Below are 17,978 nucleotides of genomic sequence, written 5' to 3'. Positions count from 1 at the left end.
TTACGGAAGCCATACTGGCAATCAGTCAGCAGGCAATGTTTCTGCTCGAATTCGGATAGTCGCTTTAAAATAACTTTTTCGAAGACTTTTGAAAAGACGGGAAGGATTGATAACGGTCGATAGTTTCCTAAGTCGTTTTTATCGCCTTTTTTAAAGAGCGCAGCGACTCGCGCCATCTGCATCGTTCGAGGAAACGTGCCTTCGCTTATACAGATATTGAAGATATAGGTAAGACAAGGAGAGAGAAGGTCAGCAACATATTTGATTGGTTTTATTTGGATACCATCAATATCTTTAGCGGTACTATTATTTAGACTGTGAATTGTGCTAATTATCTCTCCCTCATTTACTGGATACAAAAATATAGAGCTAGAGTTGTATGGAATACCATCAAGATCATTGTCTGGTGCGTTGTTACTTCCAATTTTAACAAAGTGTTCGTTAAAAGCGTCTGCAAGTGCTTTTTCCTGTAACTCAAGACCATTTATTTTTAAGCTCTGTATCCTTTCCTCGGGAATATTGCAGTTCAACAAAGAGTTCAGTTTTTCCACATTGCGGCCGTACCTGGAGCTAGTGAATTAAAGGAAAGTGTATAGTAATCTCGCCTGGCCTTTTTTATCTTTGTCTAAACGATTCCTAATTTTTTAAAAGCCTGAAATATTTCGGGGTCTCTGGTCTTTATAAATTCACTGTATAATGCATTCTTTCTCCGTATTCTGGCAGATAGCTCTGCACTAATCCATGGTTTACGTATTTTCTTTTTGTGTTTAATGCACTTAAAAGGAAAGCTAGTGTCATAACTTTCTTTCAATAGGCTGAAAAAAGCCTCATAAGCCAAATTTCCGTCTTTAAGATCGTATACAGTGTCCCAACATGTCTGAGCTATCTTCTCACGAAAAATAGAAAGAGCCTGATCAGTTATTAGTTGAATGAAATGGTTTGTCTTTGTTTTCTTGTTTCGGACGTGACCCTTGAAACATAAATATATCGGCAAGTGATCACTGAGATCCGATGCGAAGACGCCAGCGTTAATGACTTCAGAACTTAAATTCGTAATAAATACGTCAATTGAAGATGACGAATTCTCAGTCTCTCTGGTAGGAAGACTGATAGTATTTCAACAAGCATTCATCTCCGAGAGTATCTAACCTAGGTTTTGGTGAATCATTCTTCATCATGTTAATGTTGATGTCTCCGCCATAAATTAAATTGAATTTGTTGTCATTTATAAAGACGAGAAAAGTTTCTAAGAACTCCAAGAATGATGTAACGGAACCATTCGGAGGGCGATAGCAAACAGCGAAAACAGTATTGTTTTGTATCACTGATAAAAATTCATAGTCATAAGTTATTACTGAAAACTGGTTCAATATTTCACATGCAGACGGCTTTTTAACCAAGGTGCATATTCCGCCACCACGACCTGTTGATCGATTCAGGTAGAAAGTATTGTACAATGGAAGCCGAAAGATGTTCACATCGTCAACACACCAAGTCTCTGTCAGCATAATGGCATCAAAGGATTGCTTTGTTTGCTCAAAAAAGAGTTGTAAGTCATGTTCCTTGGGAGTAAAAGAACGTATGTTTAAGTGAAAACATTTGAAAGCCTTCGAAAACGCTGTACCTAAGTGATGGTTGAAAGTGTGTGGCAATACGTAAGAGTGAGTAGGTGCCATAGTGTTCTTTGTGTTCAGCTGATCTGTTGCTTAAGTTTGTCGCGGTCACTAGAGCAGGAAATGACCACCGCGTTTTGCCCATCAGCTTTCCGGACCAAGACCTTGTTGTTGTTGTGCCATACGTATTTGTAGTTATTTGCCTTGGCCCAGAGCTTTGTTTCGGTAAGCAGAGTACGTGTCCTTTTTGTCAGGTTTTCTAACACAAAAATGCTGTCACTTCCCTGGCACAGTGTTTTCCTGTTTTGCCACCATTTGTCTCTTACTGATTGTTTGGCGAAACGACAGATAATGCCAGGTATCTTATCTTGCTTTGAGGGAAGGCGATGAGTGGACACTATGTCACTTTCCTGAAGCTGTGGCAGGTTGTTTAGAGTTGCCAGCTTATTTATCTCATCAATCAGGTTTTCATCCTTCATTGCTTTAATTCCATGGAACTCAAGGTTCAGCTTTCGGCTTCTCCATTCCAAACAGTCCATTTCGTTTTTCAGCTGCGTTATTTCATCGTCTTGCTTTTCAATCTTGTCTACCCTGTGTTTCAGTTCCCTGACCTCACGTTCGTTCTTTTCTACCCGAGTTAGAAGCTGATCGTACTGGTCACTCATGTACTGAACTGTGTCTTCGACGCTGCCAACTGTTTCTTTAAGCGGTAAAAGGTACTCCAGCTTTTCATTGATTGATTTCAGCAGTGCACGAACGTCCTGGTCATCCGTATCATTACTGGATCTATCGAGTGGTGGAGTACGACCTTTCGAACGCCTGCAATTTGAGCAACGCCACGCACTGCGATACTGCTCCCCTTTGGACTTGATAGTAGCATCTGAAATTCCTGCACATTTCCCCGTGTGATAGACAGATCTACAGACACTACAGTCGATTTTGGAATCAAGTTCCTCGAGTTGCATATCACATGACCCACAGTGTTCATCAAGGGGCATAGCGACACTTTTGGCAGCAGCAGCAGCAGTAAAAGAGGACAGCGGGAAGATATATTAACAGAGCAGCAACTAACCTGCAATTGCAGAGAAAACGTCTTAAGATGGTGCCTTTCCCGTGCCGCTGCCGCTGCCAGTGTGACAGCCGCAGGTCTCTGGGCTTTCTTTATAGCCTCGTCCGACGGGTGGGCGTGTCCGCTGGCCGGTAGCGATGCAGTCCTAGAGGACGTTATCTTCCGCAGCAACCAGCACACGTGCACGCAGACGGTTGTAGTCGATGTCAGAACTTCATATCTGCAATTGCAGAGAAAGCTTCTTAAGATGGTGCCTTTCCCATGCCGCTGCCGCTGCCAGTGTGACAGCAACAGGTCTCTGGGCTTTCTTTATAGCCTCGTCCGATGGGTAGGCGTGTCCGCTTGCCGGTAGCGATGCAGTCCTAGATGACGTTATCTTCCGCAGCAACCAGCACACGTGCACGCAGACGGTTGTAGTCGATGTCAGAACTTCATATCTGCAATTGCAGAGAAAACTTCTTAAGATGGTGCCTTTCCCGTGCCGCTGCTGCTGCTTGCTTAAAACAACGAAACAAGCTGGTTTAGACCGAAACGAGCTAAATCTGAACACAACGGTTTTACAAGTGTACGTGTGATACTCGTTAAAAATTTTTCTGTTATAACAGCGCGAAAAGCATGTATTCTTGCTTAAAACAACGAAACAAGCTGTTTTATACCGAAACGAGCTAAATCTGAACACATCGGTTTTACAAGTGTCCGTGTGATACGCGTCAAAACTTTTTCTCCTGTAACTGCGCGAAAAGCATGTATTCTTGCCTAAAACAACGGAACAAGCTGTTTTAGACCGAAACGAGCTAAATCTGAACACATCGGTTTTACAAGTGTCCGTGTGATACGCGTCAAATTTTTTTTTCTTATAACTGCGAGAAAAGCATGTATTCTTGCTTAAAACAACGAAACAAGCTGTTTTAGACCGAAACGAGTTAAATCTGAACACATCGGTTTTACAAGTGTCCGTGTGATACGCGTCTAAACTTTTTCTCTTATAACTGCGCGAAAAGCATGTATTCTTGCTTAAAACAACGAAACAAGCTGTTTTAGAACGAAGCGAGCTAGATCTGAACACATCGGTTTTACAAGTGTCCGTGTGATACCTATCAAAACCTCTTATCATATAACTGCGCGAAAAGCATGTTTTCTTGTTTAAAACAACGAAACAAGCTGTTTTAGACCGAAACGAGCTAAATCTGAAGACATCGGTTTTACAAGTGTCCGTGTGATACGCGTGAAAACTTTTTCTCCTCTAACTGCGCGAAAAGCATGTATTCTTGCTTAAAACAACGAAACAAGCTGGTTTAGACCGAAACGAGCTAAATCTGAAGACATCGGTTTTACAAGTGTCCGTGTGATACTCGTCAAAACTTTTTGCGTTATAACTGCGCGAAAAGCATGTATTCTTGATTAAAACAACGAAACAAGCTGTTTTATACCGAAACGAGCTAAATCTGAGCACATCGGTTTTACAAGTGTCCTTGTGATACGCGTCAAAACTTTTTCTGTTATAACTGCGTGAAAAGCATGTATTCTTGTTTAAAACAACGAAACAAGCTGCTTTAGACCGGAACGAGTTAAATCTGAACACATCGGTTTTACAAGTGTCCGTGTGATACGCGTCAAAACTTTTTCTCTTATAACTGCGCGAAAAGCATGTATTCGTGCTTAATACAACGAAACAAGCTGTTTTACATCGAAACAAGCAAAATCTGAACACATCGGTTTTACAAGTGTCCATGTGATACGCGTCAAAACTTTTTCTCTTGTAACTGCTCGAAAAGGATGTATTCGTGCTTAACACAACGAAACAAGCTGTTTTAGACCGAAACGAGCTAAATCCGGACATCGATTTTACAAGTGTCCATGTGATACGCGTCAAAACTTTTTCTCCTGTAACTGCGCGAAAAGCATGTATTCTTGCTTAAAACAACGAAACAAGCTGTTTTAGACCAAAACGAGCTAGATCTGAACACATCGGTTTTACAAGTGTCCGTGTGATACTCGTCAAAATTTTTTTCTTATAACTGCGCGAAAAGCATGTATTCTTGCTTAAATCAACGAAACAAGCTGTTTTAGACCGGAACGAGTTAAATCTGAACACATCGGTTTTACAAGTGTCCGTGTGATACGCGTCTAAACTTTTTCTCTTATAACTGCGCGAAAAGCATGTATTCTTGCTTAAAACAACGAAACAAGCTGTTTTAGAACGAAGCGAGCTAGATCTGAACACATCGGTTTTACAAGTGTCCGTGTGATACCTATCAAAACTTTTTATCTTATAACTGCGCGAAAAGCATGTATTCGTGCTTAATACAACGAAACAAGTTTTAGACTGAAACGAGCTAAATCCGGACATCGGTTTTACAAGTGTCCGTGTGATACTCGTCAAAACTTTTTCTCCTGTAACTGCGCGAAAAGCATGTATTCTTGCTTAAAACAACGAAACAAGCTGGTTTAGACCGAAAAGAGCTAAATCTGAACACATCGGTTTTACAAGTGTCCAAGTGATACGAGTCAAAACTTTTTCTCTTATAACTGCGCGAAAAGCATGTATTCGTGCTTAATACAACAAAACATGGTGTTTTAGACCGAAACGAGCTAAATCTGAACACATCGGTTTTACAAGTGTCAATGTGATACGAGTCAAAACTTTTTCTCTTGTAACTGCGCGAAAAGCATGTATTCTTGCTTAAAACAACGAAACAAGCTGTTTTAGACCGGAACGAGTTAAATCTGAACACATCGGTTTTACAAGTGTCCGTGTGATACGCGTCTAAACTTTTTCTATTATAACTGCGAGAAAAGCATGTATTCTTGCTTAAAACAACGAAACAAGCTGTTTTAGAACGAAGCGAGCTAGATCTGAACACATCGGTCTTTTAAGTGTCCGTGTGATACCTATCAAAACTTCTTATCTTATAACTGCGCGAAAAGCATGTATTCGTGCTTAATACAACAAAATAAGCTGTTTTAGACCGAAACGAGTTAAATCTGAAGACATCGGTTTTACAAGTGTCCGTGTGATACGCGTCAAAACTTTTTCTCCTGTAACTGCGCGAAAAGCATGTATTAATAATAATAATAATAATAATAATAATAATAGTGGTTTTATTTGCGCCTAATGAATACATGGCGCGGGAGACCCGCAGTAAAAGCTGTCACAAGCGACAGCTTGACAAAGCCGGAGGCCCCCCTGTACACTTGACAGCATCATAGGAGCAATGAAACGGCATGTCTCATCCAAAAACTAAATAGAACAAAAACATGAAAACATCTGCAATTACAATCACTCACAAGAACTACATAAAATTATACAAAAATTGTGGTAGAATGAAGTTAGAAAGCACTTACAAAAGCAATGAAACATTCATGTGCGATGGCAATGAGTTTAGCGAAAGTAACAGATAAATTAAGCACATTTTGCTTCAAATAAAATTCAAAACAAAGTGAATACAGACAAGCGGTACAGTCAGGGTAAACAACAACGTGACAGAGTAAACAGGAATGGCAAGCGAAGTGTCCTAGTACATGTTGAAATACCGGCGGAGTGTTTTGAACGTCACCTTTTCAAGTTGGATATGTTTATGATTTAAATCATTTAGTAACCGGGGTAGTTTATTCTGTATTGTTTGTAGGCCGTATGTTGTGCGAAACGTCCTTACTTTCCAGAGCTCCGTGTGACGTGTCTGGTGTGTAGTAGTGTTTGGTTGTAACCTGGATAGACGATGTAGAAATGAACTGTTGCTAGCGTTTTCATTCTTAATTGCCTTGCAAAGAATATAATCAAACAGTTTTGTAACAGGGATTATGTTGTATTTGGGAAATAGATGATACGTATGTGAATAAAACGGCAGATTTTCTATTACTCTTACAAACCTTTTCTGCAACTTGTGAAGCTTCTGCAAATTTCCGTAAGTTGTCGTAGACCAAACTAAGTGACAATAATTGAGTCGGGAGGAGAATAAGGTATTATAAAGTAACAGTAAGATTTTTGGTGGTAGTAAATTGCGATTGCGGTATACTAGCCCAATTACTTGTGCTAGCTTAATTAGCATGCTGTCCACGTGGACATCCCATGACATATTCTGCTGAAAGATAACACCTAATGTCTTAATACTGGAAGTTACTTCGAGAGGAGTGGCATTTAAGTAGATAGACTTTTGTATTGTTATGTTTTTGGTTTTACTTCGAAAGAATACGGCTTTTATTTTGTTTGCATTAATCGTCAGGCTGTTTTTACGTGTCCATTCGTCTAGTTTTAATAATGTTAAATTAGCAGCATCAACAAGGTCGTCACTAGTTTTACCAGTTAATAATATGCTGGTATCATCCGCGTACATGATAAATTTCACGGTTGCATCAATATTCACAATATCATTCACGTACATATTAAATAAAAAAGGTCCTAATATACTGCCCTGTGGGACCCCTGCTGAAATAGATAATGGGTTAGAACTGTGGTTGTTTATGACGACTATTTGTCTAAGAAATTCCAAGTATGAGCGTATAAGAGATGCAGCGTTACCACGAAAGCCATAGTGTTGGAGTTTCTTTATTAAAAGTTGATGACTGATGGAGTCAAATGCTTTTGACAGGTCAATAAAAATTCCTAGTACAAGTCTTCCTTCTTCAAACTGATTTAGTATGTGTTCTTTTTGTTGTAGCAATGCGAGTTGTGTGCCTAAACCCTTACGGAAGCCATACTGGCAATCAGTCAGCAGGCAATGTTTCTGCTCGAATTCGGATAGTCGCTTTAAAATAACTTTTTCGAAGACTTTTGAAAAGACGGGAAGGATTGATAACGGTCGATAGTTTCCTAAGTCGTTTTTATCGCCTTTTTTAAAGAGCGCAGCGACTCGCGCCATCTGCATCGTTCGAGGAAACGTGCCTTCGCTTATACAGATATTGAAGATATAGGTAAGACAAGGAGAGAGAAGGTCAGCAACATATTTGATTGGTTTTATTTGGATACCATCAATATCTTTAGCGGTACTATTATTTAGACTGTGAATTGTGCTAATTATCTCTCCCTCATTTACTGGATACAAAAATATAGAGCTAGAGTTGTATGGAATACCATCAAGATCATTGTCTGGTGCGTTGTTACTTCCAATTTTAACAAAGTGTTCGTTAAAAGCGTCTGCAAGTGCTTTTTCCTGTAACTCAAGACCATTTATTTTTAAGCTCTGTATCCTTTCCTCTGGAATATTGCAGTTCAACCAAGAGTTCAGTTTTTCCACATTGCGGCCGTACCTGGAGCTAGTGAATTAAAGGAAAGTGTATAGTAATCTCGCCTGGCCTTTTTTATCTTTGTCTAAACGATTCCTAATTTTTTAAAAGCCTGAAATATTTCGGGGTCTCTGGTCTTTATAAATTCACTGTATAATGCATTCTTTCTCCGTATTCTGGCAGATAGCTCTGCACTAATCCATGGTTTACGTATTTTCTTTTTGTGTTTAATGCACCTAAAAGGAAAGCTAGTGTCATAACTTTCTTTCAATAGGCTGAAAAAAGCCTCATAAGCCAAATTTCCGTCTTTAAGATCGTATACAGTGTCCCAACATGTCTGAGCTATCTTCTCACGAAAAATAGAAAGAGCCTGATCAGTTATTAGTTGAATGAAATGGTTTGTCTTTGTTTTCTTGTTTCGGACGTGACCCTTGAAACATAAATATATCGGCAAGTGATCACTGAGATCCGATGCGAAGACGCCAGCGTTAATGACTTCAGAACTTAAATTCGTAATAAATACGTCAATTGAAGATGACGAATTCTCAGTCACTCTGGTAGGAAGACTGATAGTATTCCAACAAGCATTCATCTCCGAGAGTATCTAACCTAGGTTTTGGTGAATCATTCTTCATCATGTTAATGTTGATGTCTCCGCCATAAATTAAATTGAATTTGTTGTCATTTATAAAGACGAGAAAAGTTTCTAAGAACTCCAAGAATGATGTAACGGAACCATTCGGAGGGCGATAGCAAACAGCGAAAACAGTATTGTTTTGTATCACTGATAAAAATTCATAGTCATAAGTTATTACTGAAAACTGGTTCAATATTTCACATGCAGACGGCTTTTTAACCAAGGTGCATATTCCGCCACCACGACCTGTTGATCGATTCAGGTAGAAAGTATTGTACAATGGAAGCCGAAAGATGTTCACATCGTCAACACACCAAGTCTCTGTCAGCATAATGGCATCAAAGGATTGCTTTGTTTGCTCAAAAAAGAGTTGTAAGTCATGTTCCTTGCGAGTAAAAGAACGTATGTTTAAGTGAAAACATTTGAAAGCCTTCGAAAACGCTGTACCTAAGTGATGGTTGAAAGTGTGTGGCAATACGTAAGAGTGAGTAGGTGCCATAGTGTTCTTTGTGTTCAGCTGATCTGTTGCTTAAGTTTGTCGCGGTCACTAGAGCAGGAAATGACCACCGCGTTTTGCCCATCAGCTTTCCGGACCAAGACCTTGTTGTTGTTGTGCCATACGTATTTGTAGTTATTTGCCTTGGCCCAGAGCTTTGTTTCGGTAAGCAGAGTACGTGTCCTTTTTGTCAGGTTTTCTAACACAAAAATGCTGTCACTTCCCTGGCACAGTGTTTTCCTGTTTTGCCACCATTTGTCTCTTACTGATTGTTTGGCGAAACGACAGATAATGCCAGGTATCTTATCTTGCTTTGAGGGAAGGCGATGAGTGGACACTATGTCACTTTCCTGAAGCTGTGGCAGGTTGTTTAGAGTTGCCAGCTTATTTATCTCATCAATCAGGTTTTCATCCTTCATTGCTTTAATTCCATGGAACTCAAGGTTCAGCTTTCGGCTTCTCCATTCCAAACAGTCCATTTCGTTTTTCAGCTGCGTTATTTCATCGTCTTGCTTTTCAATCTTGTCTACCCTGTGTTTCAGTTCCCTGACTTCACGTTCGTTCTTTTCTACCCGAGTTAGAAGCTCATCGTACTGGTCACTCATGTACTGAACTGTGTCTTCGACGCTGCCAACTGTTTCTTTCAGCGGTAAAAGGTACTCCAGCTTTTCATTGATTGATTTCAGCAGTGCACGAACGTCCTGGTCATCCGTATCATTACTGGATCTATCGAGTGGTGGAGTACGACCTTTCGAACGCCTGCAATTTGAGCAACGCCACGCACTGCGATACTGCTCCCCTTTGGACTTGATAGTAGCATCTGAAATTCCTGCACATTTCCCCGTGTGATAGACAGATCTACAGTCACTACAGTCGATTTTGGAATCAAGTTCCTCGAGTTGCATATCACATGACCCACAGTGTTCATCAAGGGGCATAGCGACACTTTTGGCAGCAGCAGCAGCAGTAAAAGAGGACAGCGGGAAGATATATTAACAGAGCAGCAACTAACCTGCAATTGCAGAGAAAACGTCTTAAGATGGTGCCTTTCCCGTGCCGCTGCTGCTGCTTGCTTAAAACAACGAAACAAGCTGGTTTAGACCGAAACGAGCTAAATCTGAACACAACGGTTTTACAAGTGTACGTGTGATACTCGTTAAAAATTTTTCTGTTATAACAGCGCGAAAAGCATGTATTCTTGCTTAAAACAACGAAACAAGCTGTTTTAGACCGAAACGAGCTAAATCTGAACACATCGGTTTTACAAGTGTCCGTGTGATACGCGTCAAAACTTTTTCTGTTTTAACTGCGCGAAAAGGATGTATTCTTGCTTAATACAACGAAACAAGCTGTTTTAGACCGAAACGAGGTTAATCTGAACATATCGGTTTTACAAGTGTCCGTGTGATACGCGTCAAATTTTTTTTTCTTATAACTGCGAGAAAAGCATGTATTCTTGCTTAAAACAACGAAACAAGCTGTTTTAGACCGAAACGAGTTAAATCTGAACACATCGGTTTTACAAGTGTCCGTGTGATACGCGTCTAAACTTTTTCTCTTATAACTGCGCGAAAAGCATGTATTCTTGCTTAAAACAACGAAACAAGCTGTTTTAGAACGAAGCGAGCTAGATCTGAACACATCGGTTTTACAAGTGTCCGTGTGATACCTATCAAAACCTCTTATCATATAACTGCGCGAAAAGCATGTATTCTTGTTTAAAACAACGAAACAAGCTGTTTTAGACCGAAACGAGCTAAATCTGAAGACATCGGTTTTACAAGTGTCCGTGTGATACGCGTGAAAACTTTTTCTCCTCTAACTGCGCGAAAAGCATGTATTCTTGCTAAAAACAACGAAAGAAGCTGGTTTAGACCGAAACGAGCTAAATCTGAAGACATCGGTTTTACAAGTGTCCGTGTGATACTCGTCAAAACTTTTTGCGTTATAACTGCGCGAAAAGCATGTATTCTTGATTAAAACAACGAAACAAGCTGTTTTATACCGAAACGAGCTAAATCTGAGCACATCGGTTTTACAAGTGTCCTTGTGATACGCGTCAAAACTTTTTCTGTTATAACTGCGTGAAAAGCATGTATTCTTGTTTAAAACAACGAAACAAGCTGCTTTAGACCGGAACGAGTTAAATCTGAACACATCGGTTTTACAAGTGTCCGTGTGATACGCGTCAAAACTTTTTCTCTTATAACTGCGCGAAAAGCATGTATTCGTGCTTAATACAACGAAACAAGCTGTTTTACATCGAAACAAGCAAAATCTGAACACATCGGTTTTACAAGTGTCCAAGTGATACGCGTCAAAACTTTTTCTCTTGTAACTGCTCGAAAAGGATGTATTCGTGCTTAACACAACGAAACAAGCTGTTTTAGACCGAAACGAGCTAAATCCGGACATCGATTTTACAAGTGTCCATGTGATACGCGTCAAAACTTTTTCTCCTGTAACTGCGCGAAAAGCATGTATTCTTGCTTAAAACAACGAAACAAGCTGTTTTAGACCAAAACGAGCTAGATCTGAACACATCGGTTTTACAAGTGTCCGTGTGATACTCGTCAAAATTTTTTTCTTATAACTGCGCGAAAAGCATGTATTCTTGCTTAAATCAACGAAACAAGCTGTTTTAGACCGGAACGAGTTAAATCTGAACACATCGGTTTTACAAGTGTCCGTGTGATACGCGTCTAAACTTTTTCTCTTATAACTGCGCGAAAAGCATGTATTCTTGCTTAAAACAACGAAACAAGCTGTTTTAGAACGAAGCGAGCTAGATCTGAACACATCGGTTTTACAAGTGTCCGTGTGATACCTATCAAAACTTTTTATCTTATAACTGCGCGAAAAGCATGTATTCGTGCTTAATACAACGAAACAAGTTTTAGACTGAAACGAGCTAAATCCGGACATCGGTTTTACAAGTGTCCGTGTGATACTCGTCAAAACTTTTTCTCCTGTAACTGCGCGAAAAGCATGTATTCTTGCTTAAAACAACGAAACAAGCTGGTTTAGACCGAAAAGAGCTAAATCTGAACACATCGGTTTTACAAGTGTCCATGTGATACGAGTCAAAACTTTTTCTCTTATAACTGCGCGAAAAGCATGTATTCGTGCTTAATACAACAAAACATGGTGTTTTAGACCGAAACGAGCTAAATCTGAACACATCGGTTTTACAAGTGTCAATGTGATACGAGTCAAAACTTTTTCTCTTGTAACTGCGCGAAAAGCATGTATTCTTGCTTAAAACAACGAAACAAGCTGTTTTAGACCGGAACGAGTTAAATCTGAACACATCGGTTTTACAAGTGTCCGTGTGATACGCGTCTAAACTTTTTCTATTATAACTGCGAGAAAAGCATGTATTCTTGCTTAAAACAACGAAACAAGCTGTTTTAGAACGAAGCGAGCTAGATCTGAACACATCGGTCTTTTAAGTGTCCGTGTGATACCTATCAAAACTTCTTATCTTATAACTGCGCGAAAAGCATGTATTCGTGCTTAATACAACAAAATAAGCTGTTTTAGACCGAAACGAGTTAAATCTGAAGACATCGGTTTTACAAGTGTCCGTGTGATACGCGTCAAAACTTTTTCTCCTGTAACTGCGCGAAAAGCATGTATTAATAATAATAATAATAATAATAATAATAGTGGTTTTATTTGCGCCTAATGAATACATGGCGCGGGAGACCCGCAGTAAAAGCTGTCACAAGCGACAGCTTGACAAAGCCGGAGGCCCCCCTATACACTTGACAGCATCATAGGAGCAATGAAACGGCATGTCTCATCCAAAAACTAAATAGAACAAAAACATGAAAACATCTGCAATTACAATCACTCACAAGAACTACATAAAATTATACAAAAATTGTGGTAGAATGAAGTTAGAAAGCACTTACAAAAGCAATGAAACATTCATGTGCGATGGCAATGAGTTTAGCGAAAGTAACAGATAAATTAAGCACATTTTGCTTCAAATAAAATTCAAAACAAAGTGAATACAGACAAGCGGTACAGTCAGGGTAAACAACAACGTGACAGAGTAAACAGGAATGGCAAGCGAAGTGTCCTAGTACATGTTGAAATACCGGCGGAGTGTTTTGAACGTCACCTTTTCAAGTTGGATATGTTTATGATTTAAATCATTTAGTAACCGGGGTAGTTTATTCTGTATTGTTTGTAGGCCGTATGTTGTGCGAAACGTCCTTACTTTCCAGAGCTCCGTGTGACGTGTCTGGTGTGTAGTAGTGTTTGGTTGTAACCTGGATAGACGATGTAGAAATGAACTGTTGCTAGCGTTTTCATTCTTAATTGCCTTGCAAAGAATATAATCAAACAGTTTTGTAACAGGGATTATGTTGTATTTGGGAAATAGATGATACGTATGTGAATAAAACGGCAGATTTTCATTACTCTTACAAACCTTTCCTGCAACTTGGGAAGCTTCTGCAAATTTCCGTAAGTTGTCGTAGACCAAACTAAGTGACAATAATTGAGTCGGGAGGAGAATAAGGTATTATAAAGTAACAGTAAGATTTTTGGTGGTAGTAAATTGCGATTGCGGTATACTAGCCCAATTACTTGTGCTAGCTTAATTAGCATGCTGTCCACGTGGACATCCCATGACATATTCTGCTGAAAGATAACACCTAATGTCTTAATACTGGAAGTTACTTCGAGAGGAGTGGCATTTAAGTAGATAGACTTTTGTATTGTTATGTTTTTGGTTTTACTTCGAAAGAATACGGCTTTTATTTTGTTTGCATTAATCGTCAGGCTGTTTTTACGTGTCCATTCGTCTAGTTTTATTAATGTTAAATTAGCAGCATCAACAAGGTCGTCACTAGTTTTACCAGTTAATAATATGCTGGTATCATCCGCGTACATGATAAATTTCACGGTTGCATCAATATTCACAATATCATTCACGTACATATTAAATAAAAAAGGTCCTAATATACTGCCCTGTGGGACCCCTGCTGAAATAGATAATGGGTTAGAACTGTGGTTGTTTATGACGACTATTTGTCTAAGAAATTCCAAGTATGAGCGTATAAGAGATGCAGCGTTACCACGAAAGCCATAGTGTTGGAGTTTCTTTATTAAAAGTTGATGACTGATGGAGTCAAATGCTTTTGACAGGTCAATAAAAATTCCTAGTACAAGTCTTCCTTCTTCAAACTGATTTAGTATGTGTTCTTTTTGTTGTAGCAATGCGAGTTGTGTGCCTAAACCCTTACGGAAGCCATACTGGCAATCAGTCAGCAGGCAATGTTTCTGCTCGAATTCGGATAGTCGCTTTAAAATAACTTTTTCGAAGACTTTTGAAAAGACGGGAAGGATTGATAACGGTCGATAGTTTCCTAAGTCGTTTTTATCGCCTTTTTTAAAGAGCGCAGCGACTCGCGCCATCTGCATCGTTCGAGGAAACGTGCCTTCGCTTATACAGATATTGAAGATATAGGTAAGACAAGGAGAGAGAAGGTCAGCAACATATTTGATTGGTTTTATTTGGATACCATCAATATCTTTAGCGGTACTATTATTTAGACTGTGAATTGTGCTAATTATCTCTCCCTCATTTACTGGATACAAAAATATAGAGCTAGAGTTGTATGGAATACCATCAAGATCATTGTCTGGTGCGTTGTTACTTCCAATTTTAACAAAGTGTTCGTTAAAAGCGTCTGCAAGTGCTTTTTCCTGTAACTCAAGACCATTTATTTTTAAGCTCTGTATCCTTTCCTCGGGAATATTGCAGTTCAACAAAGAGTTCAGTTTTTCCACATTGCGGCCGTACCTGGAGCTAGTGAATTAAAGGAAAGTGTATAGTAATCTCGCCTGGCCTTTTTTATCTTTGTCTAAACGATTCCTAATTTTTTAAAAGCCTGAAATATTTCGGGGTCTCTGGTCTTTATAAATTCACTGTATAATGCATTCTTTCTCCGTATTCTGGCAGATAGCTCTGCACTAATCCATGGTTTACGTATTTTCTTTTTGTGTTTAATGCACTTAAAAGGAAAGCTAGTGTCATAACTTTCTTTCAATAGGCTGAAAAAAGCCTCATAAGCCAAATTTCCGTCTTTAAGATCGTATACAGTGTCCCAACATGTCTGAGCTATCTTCTCACGAAAAATAGAAAGAGCCTGATCAGTTATTAGTTGAATGAAATGGTTTGTCTTTGTTTTCTTGTTTCGGACGTGACCCTTGAAACATAAATATATCGGCAAGTGATCACTGAGATCCGATGCGAAGACGCCAGCGTTAATGACTTCAGAACTTAAATTCGTAATAAATACGTCAATTGAAGATGACGAATTCTCAGTCACTCTGGTAGGAAGACTGATAGTATTCCAACAAGCATTCATCTCCGAGAGTATCTAACCTAGGTTTTGGTGAATCATTCTTCATCATGTTAATGTTGATGTCTCCGCCATAAATTAAATTGAATTTGTTGTCATTTATAAAGACGAGAAAAGTTTCTAAGAACTCCAAGAATGATGTAACGGAACCATTCGGAGGGCGATAGCAAACAGCGAAAACAGTATTGTTTTGTATCACTGATAAAAATTCATAGTCATAAGTTATTACTGAAAATTGGTTCAATATTTCACATGCAGACGGCTTTTTAACCAAGGTGCATATTCCGCCACCACGACCTGTTGATCGATTCAGGTAGAAAGTATTGTACAATGGAAGCCGAAAGATGTTCACATCGTCAACACACCAAGTCTCTGTCAGCATAATGGCATCAAAGGATTGCTTTGTTTGCTCAAAAAAGAGTTGTAAGTCATGTTCCTTGCGAGTAAAAGAACGTATGTTTAAGTGAAAACATTTGAAAGCCTTCGAAAACGCTGTACCTAAGTGATGGTTGAAAGTGTGTGGCAATACGTAAGAGTGAGTAGGTGCCATAGTGTTCTTTGTGTTCAGCTGATCTTTTGCTTAAGTTTGTCGCGGTCTCTAGAGCAGGAAATGACCACCGCGTTTTGCCCATCAGCTTTCCGGACCAAGACCTTGTTGTTGTTGTGCCATACGTATTTGTAGTTATTTGCCTTGGCCCAGAGCTTTGTTTCGGTTAGCAGAGTACTTGTCCTTTTTGTCAGGTTTTCTAACACAAAAATGCTGTCATTTCCCTGGCACAGTGTTTTCCTGTTTTGCCACCATTTGTCTCTTACTGACTGTTTGGCGAAACGACAGATAATGCCAGGTATCTTATCTTGCTTTGAGGGAAGGCGATGAGTGGACACTATGTCACTTTCCTGAAGCTGTGGCAGGTTGTTTAGAGTTGCCAGCTTATTTATCTCATCAATCAGGTTTTCATCCTTCATTGCTTTAATTCCATGGAACTCAAGGTTCAGCTTTCGGCTTCTCCATTCCAAACAGTCCATTTCGTTTTTCAGCTGCGTTATTTCATCGTCTTGCTTTTCAATCTTGTCTACCCTGTGTTTCAGTTCCCTGACCTCACGTTCGTTCTTTTCTACCCGAGTTAGAAGCTCATCGTACTGGTCACTCATGTACTGAACTGTGTCTTCGGCGCTGTCAACTGTTTCTTTCAGCGGTAAAAGGTACTCCAGCTTTTCATTGATTGATTTCAGCAGTGCACGAACGTCCTGGTCATCCGTATCATTACTGGATCTATCGAGGTGTGGAGTACGACCTTTCGAACGCCTGCAATTTGAGCAACGCCACGCACTGCGATACTGCTCCCCTTTAGACTTGATAGCAGCATCTGAAATTCCTGCACATTTCCCCGTGTGATAGACAGATCTACAGTCACTACAGTCGATTTTGGAATCAAGTTCCTCGAGTTGCATATCACATGACCCACAGTGTTCATCAAGGGGCATAGCGACACTTTTGGCAGCAGCAGCAGCAGTAAAAGAGGACAGCGGGAAGATAGATTAACAGAGCAGCAACTAACCTGCAATTGCAGAGAAAACTTCTTAAGATGGTGCCATTCCCGTGCCGCTGCCGCTGCCAGTGTGACAGCCGCAGGTCTCTGGGCTTTCTTTATAGCCTCGTCCGATGGGTGGGCGTGTCCGCTGGCCGGTAGCGATGCAGTCCTAGATGACGTTATCTTCCGCAGCAACCAGCACACGTGCACGCAGACGGTTGTAGTCGATGTCAGAACTTCATATCTGCAATTGCAGAGAAAGCTTCTTAAGATGGTGCCTTTCCCGTGCCGCTGCCGCTGCCAGTGTGACAGCAACAGGTCTCTGGGCTTTCTTTATAGCCTCGTCCGATGGGTGGGCGTGTCCGCTGGCCGGTAGCGATGCAGTCCTAGATGACGTTATCTTCCGCAGCAACCAGCACACGTGCACGCAGACGGTTGTAGTCGATGTCAGAACTTCATATCTGCAATTGCAGAGAAAACTTCTTAAGATGGTGCCTTTCCCGTGCCGCTGCCGCTGCTTGCTTAAAACAACGAAACAAGCTGGTTTAGACCGAACCGAGCTAAATCTGAACACAACAGTTTTACAAGTGTACGTGTGATACTCGTTAAAAATTTTTCTGTTATAACTGCGCGAAAAGCATGTATTCTTGCTTAAAACAACGAAACAAGCTGTTTTAGACCGAAACGAGCTAAATCTGAACACATCGGTTTTACAAGTGTCCGTGTGATACGCGTCAAAATTTTTTTCTTATAACTGCGCGAAAGGCATGTATTCTTGCTTAAAACAACGAAACAAGCTGTTTTAGACCGGAACGAGTTAAATATGAACACATCGGTTTTACAAGTGTCCGTGTGAACTCTATCAAAACCTCTTATCCTATAACTGCGCGAAAAGCATGTATTCGTGCCTAATACAACGAAACAAGCTGTTTTAGACCGAAACGAGCTAAATCTGAAGACATCGGTTTTACAAGTGTCCGTGTGATACGCGTCAAAACTTTTTCTCCTCTAACTGCGCGAAAAGCATG

General features: G+C 40.0%; 2 protein-coding genes across 2 annotated transcripts; both read right to left on the bottom strand.

Moving 5' to 3' along the window:
- Positions 1-9,055: 9,055 nt before the first annotated feature.
- Positions 9,056-9,976, bottom strand: LOC144111972 (uncharacterized). Its single transcript, XM_077645060.1, has one exon. The coding sequence runs from the start codon at positions 9,974-9,976 to the stop codon at positions 9,056-9,058; it is 921 nt and encodes a 306-aa protein (XP_077501186.1).
- A 6,006-nt stretch (positions 9,977-15,982) lies between these two features.
- Positions 15,983-16,903, bottom strand: LOC144111971 (uncharacterized). Its single transcript, XM_077645059.1, has one exon. It carries the CDS (start codon positions 16,901-16,903, stop codon positions 15,983-15,985), a length of 921 nt encoding a protein of 306 aa, XP_077501185.1.
- Between the last annotated feature and the right edge of the window lie 1,075 nt (positions 16,904-17,978).

The sequence above is a fragment of the Amblyomma americanum genome, unplaced genomic scaffold (assembly GCF_052857255.1).
Source record: "Amblyomma americanum isolate KBUSLIRL-KWMA unplaced genomic scaffold, ASM5285725v1 scaffold_20, whole genome shotgun sequence".
Taxonomy (NCBI): Eukaryota; Metazoa; Arthropoda; class Arachnida; order Ixodida; family Ixodidae; genus Amblyomma; species Amblyomma americanum.
This window is presented reverse-complemented; position numbering and strand designations above follow the sequence as displayed.

Coding starts and splice junctions, on each gene's coding strand:
- LOC144111972 (XM_077645060.1), bottom strand. CDS start 9,976: ATGCCCCTTGATGAACACTGTGGGTCATGTGATATGCAACTCGAGGAA.
- LOC144111971 (XM_077645059.1), bottom strand. CDS start 16,903: ATGCCCCTTGATGAACACTGTGGGTCATGTGATATGCAACTCGAGGAA.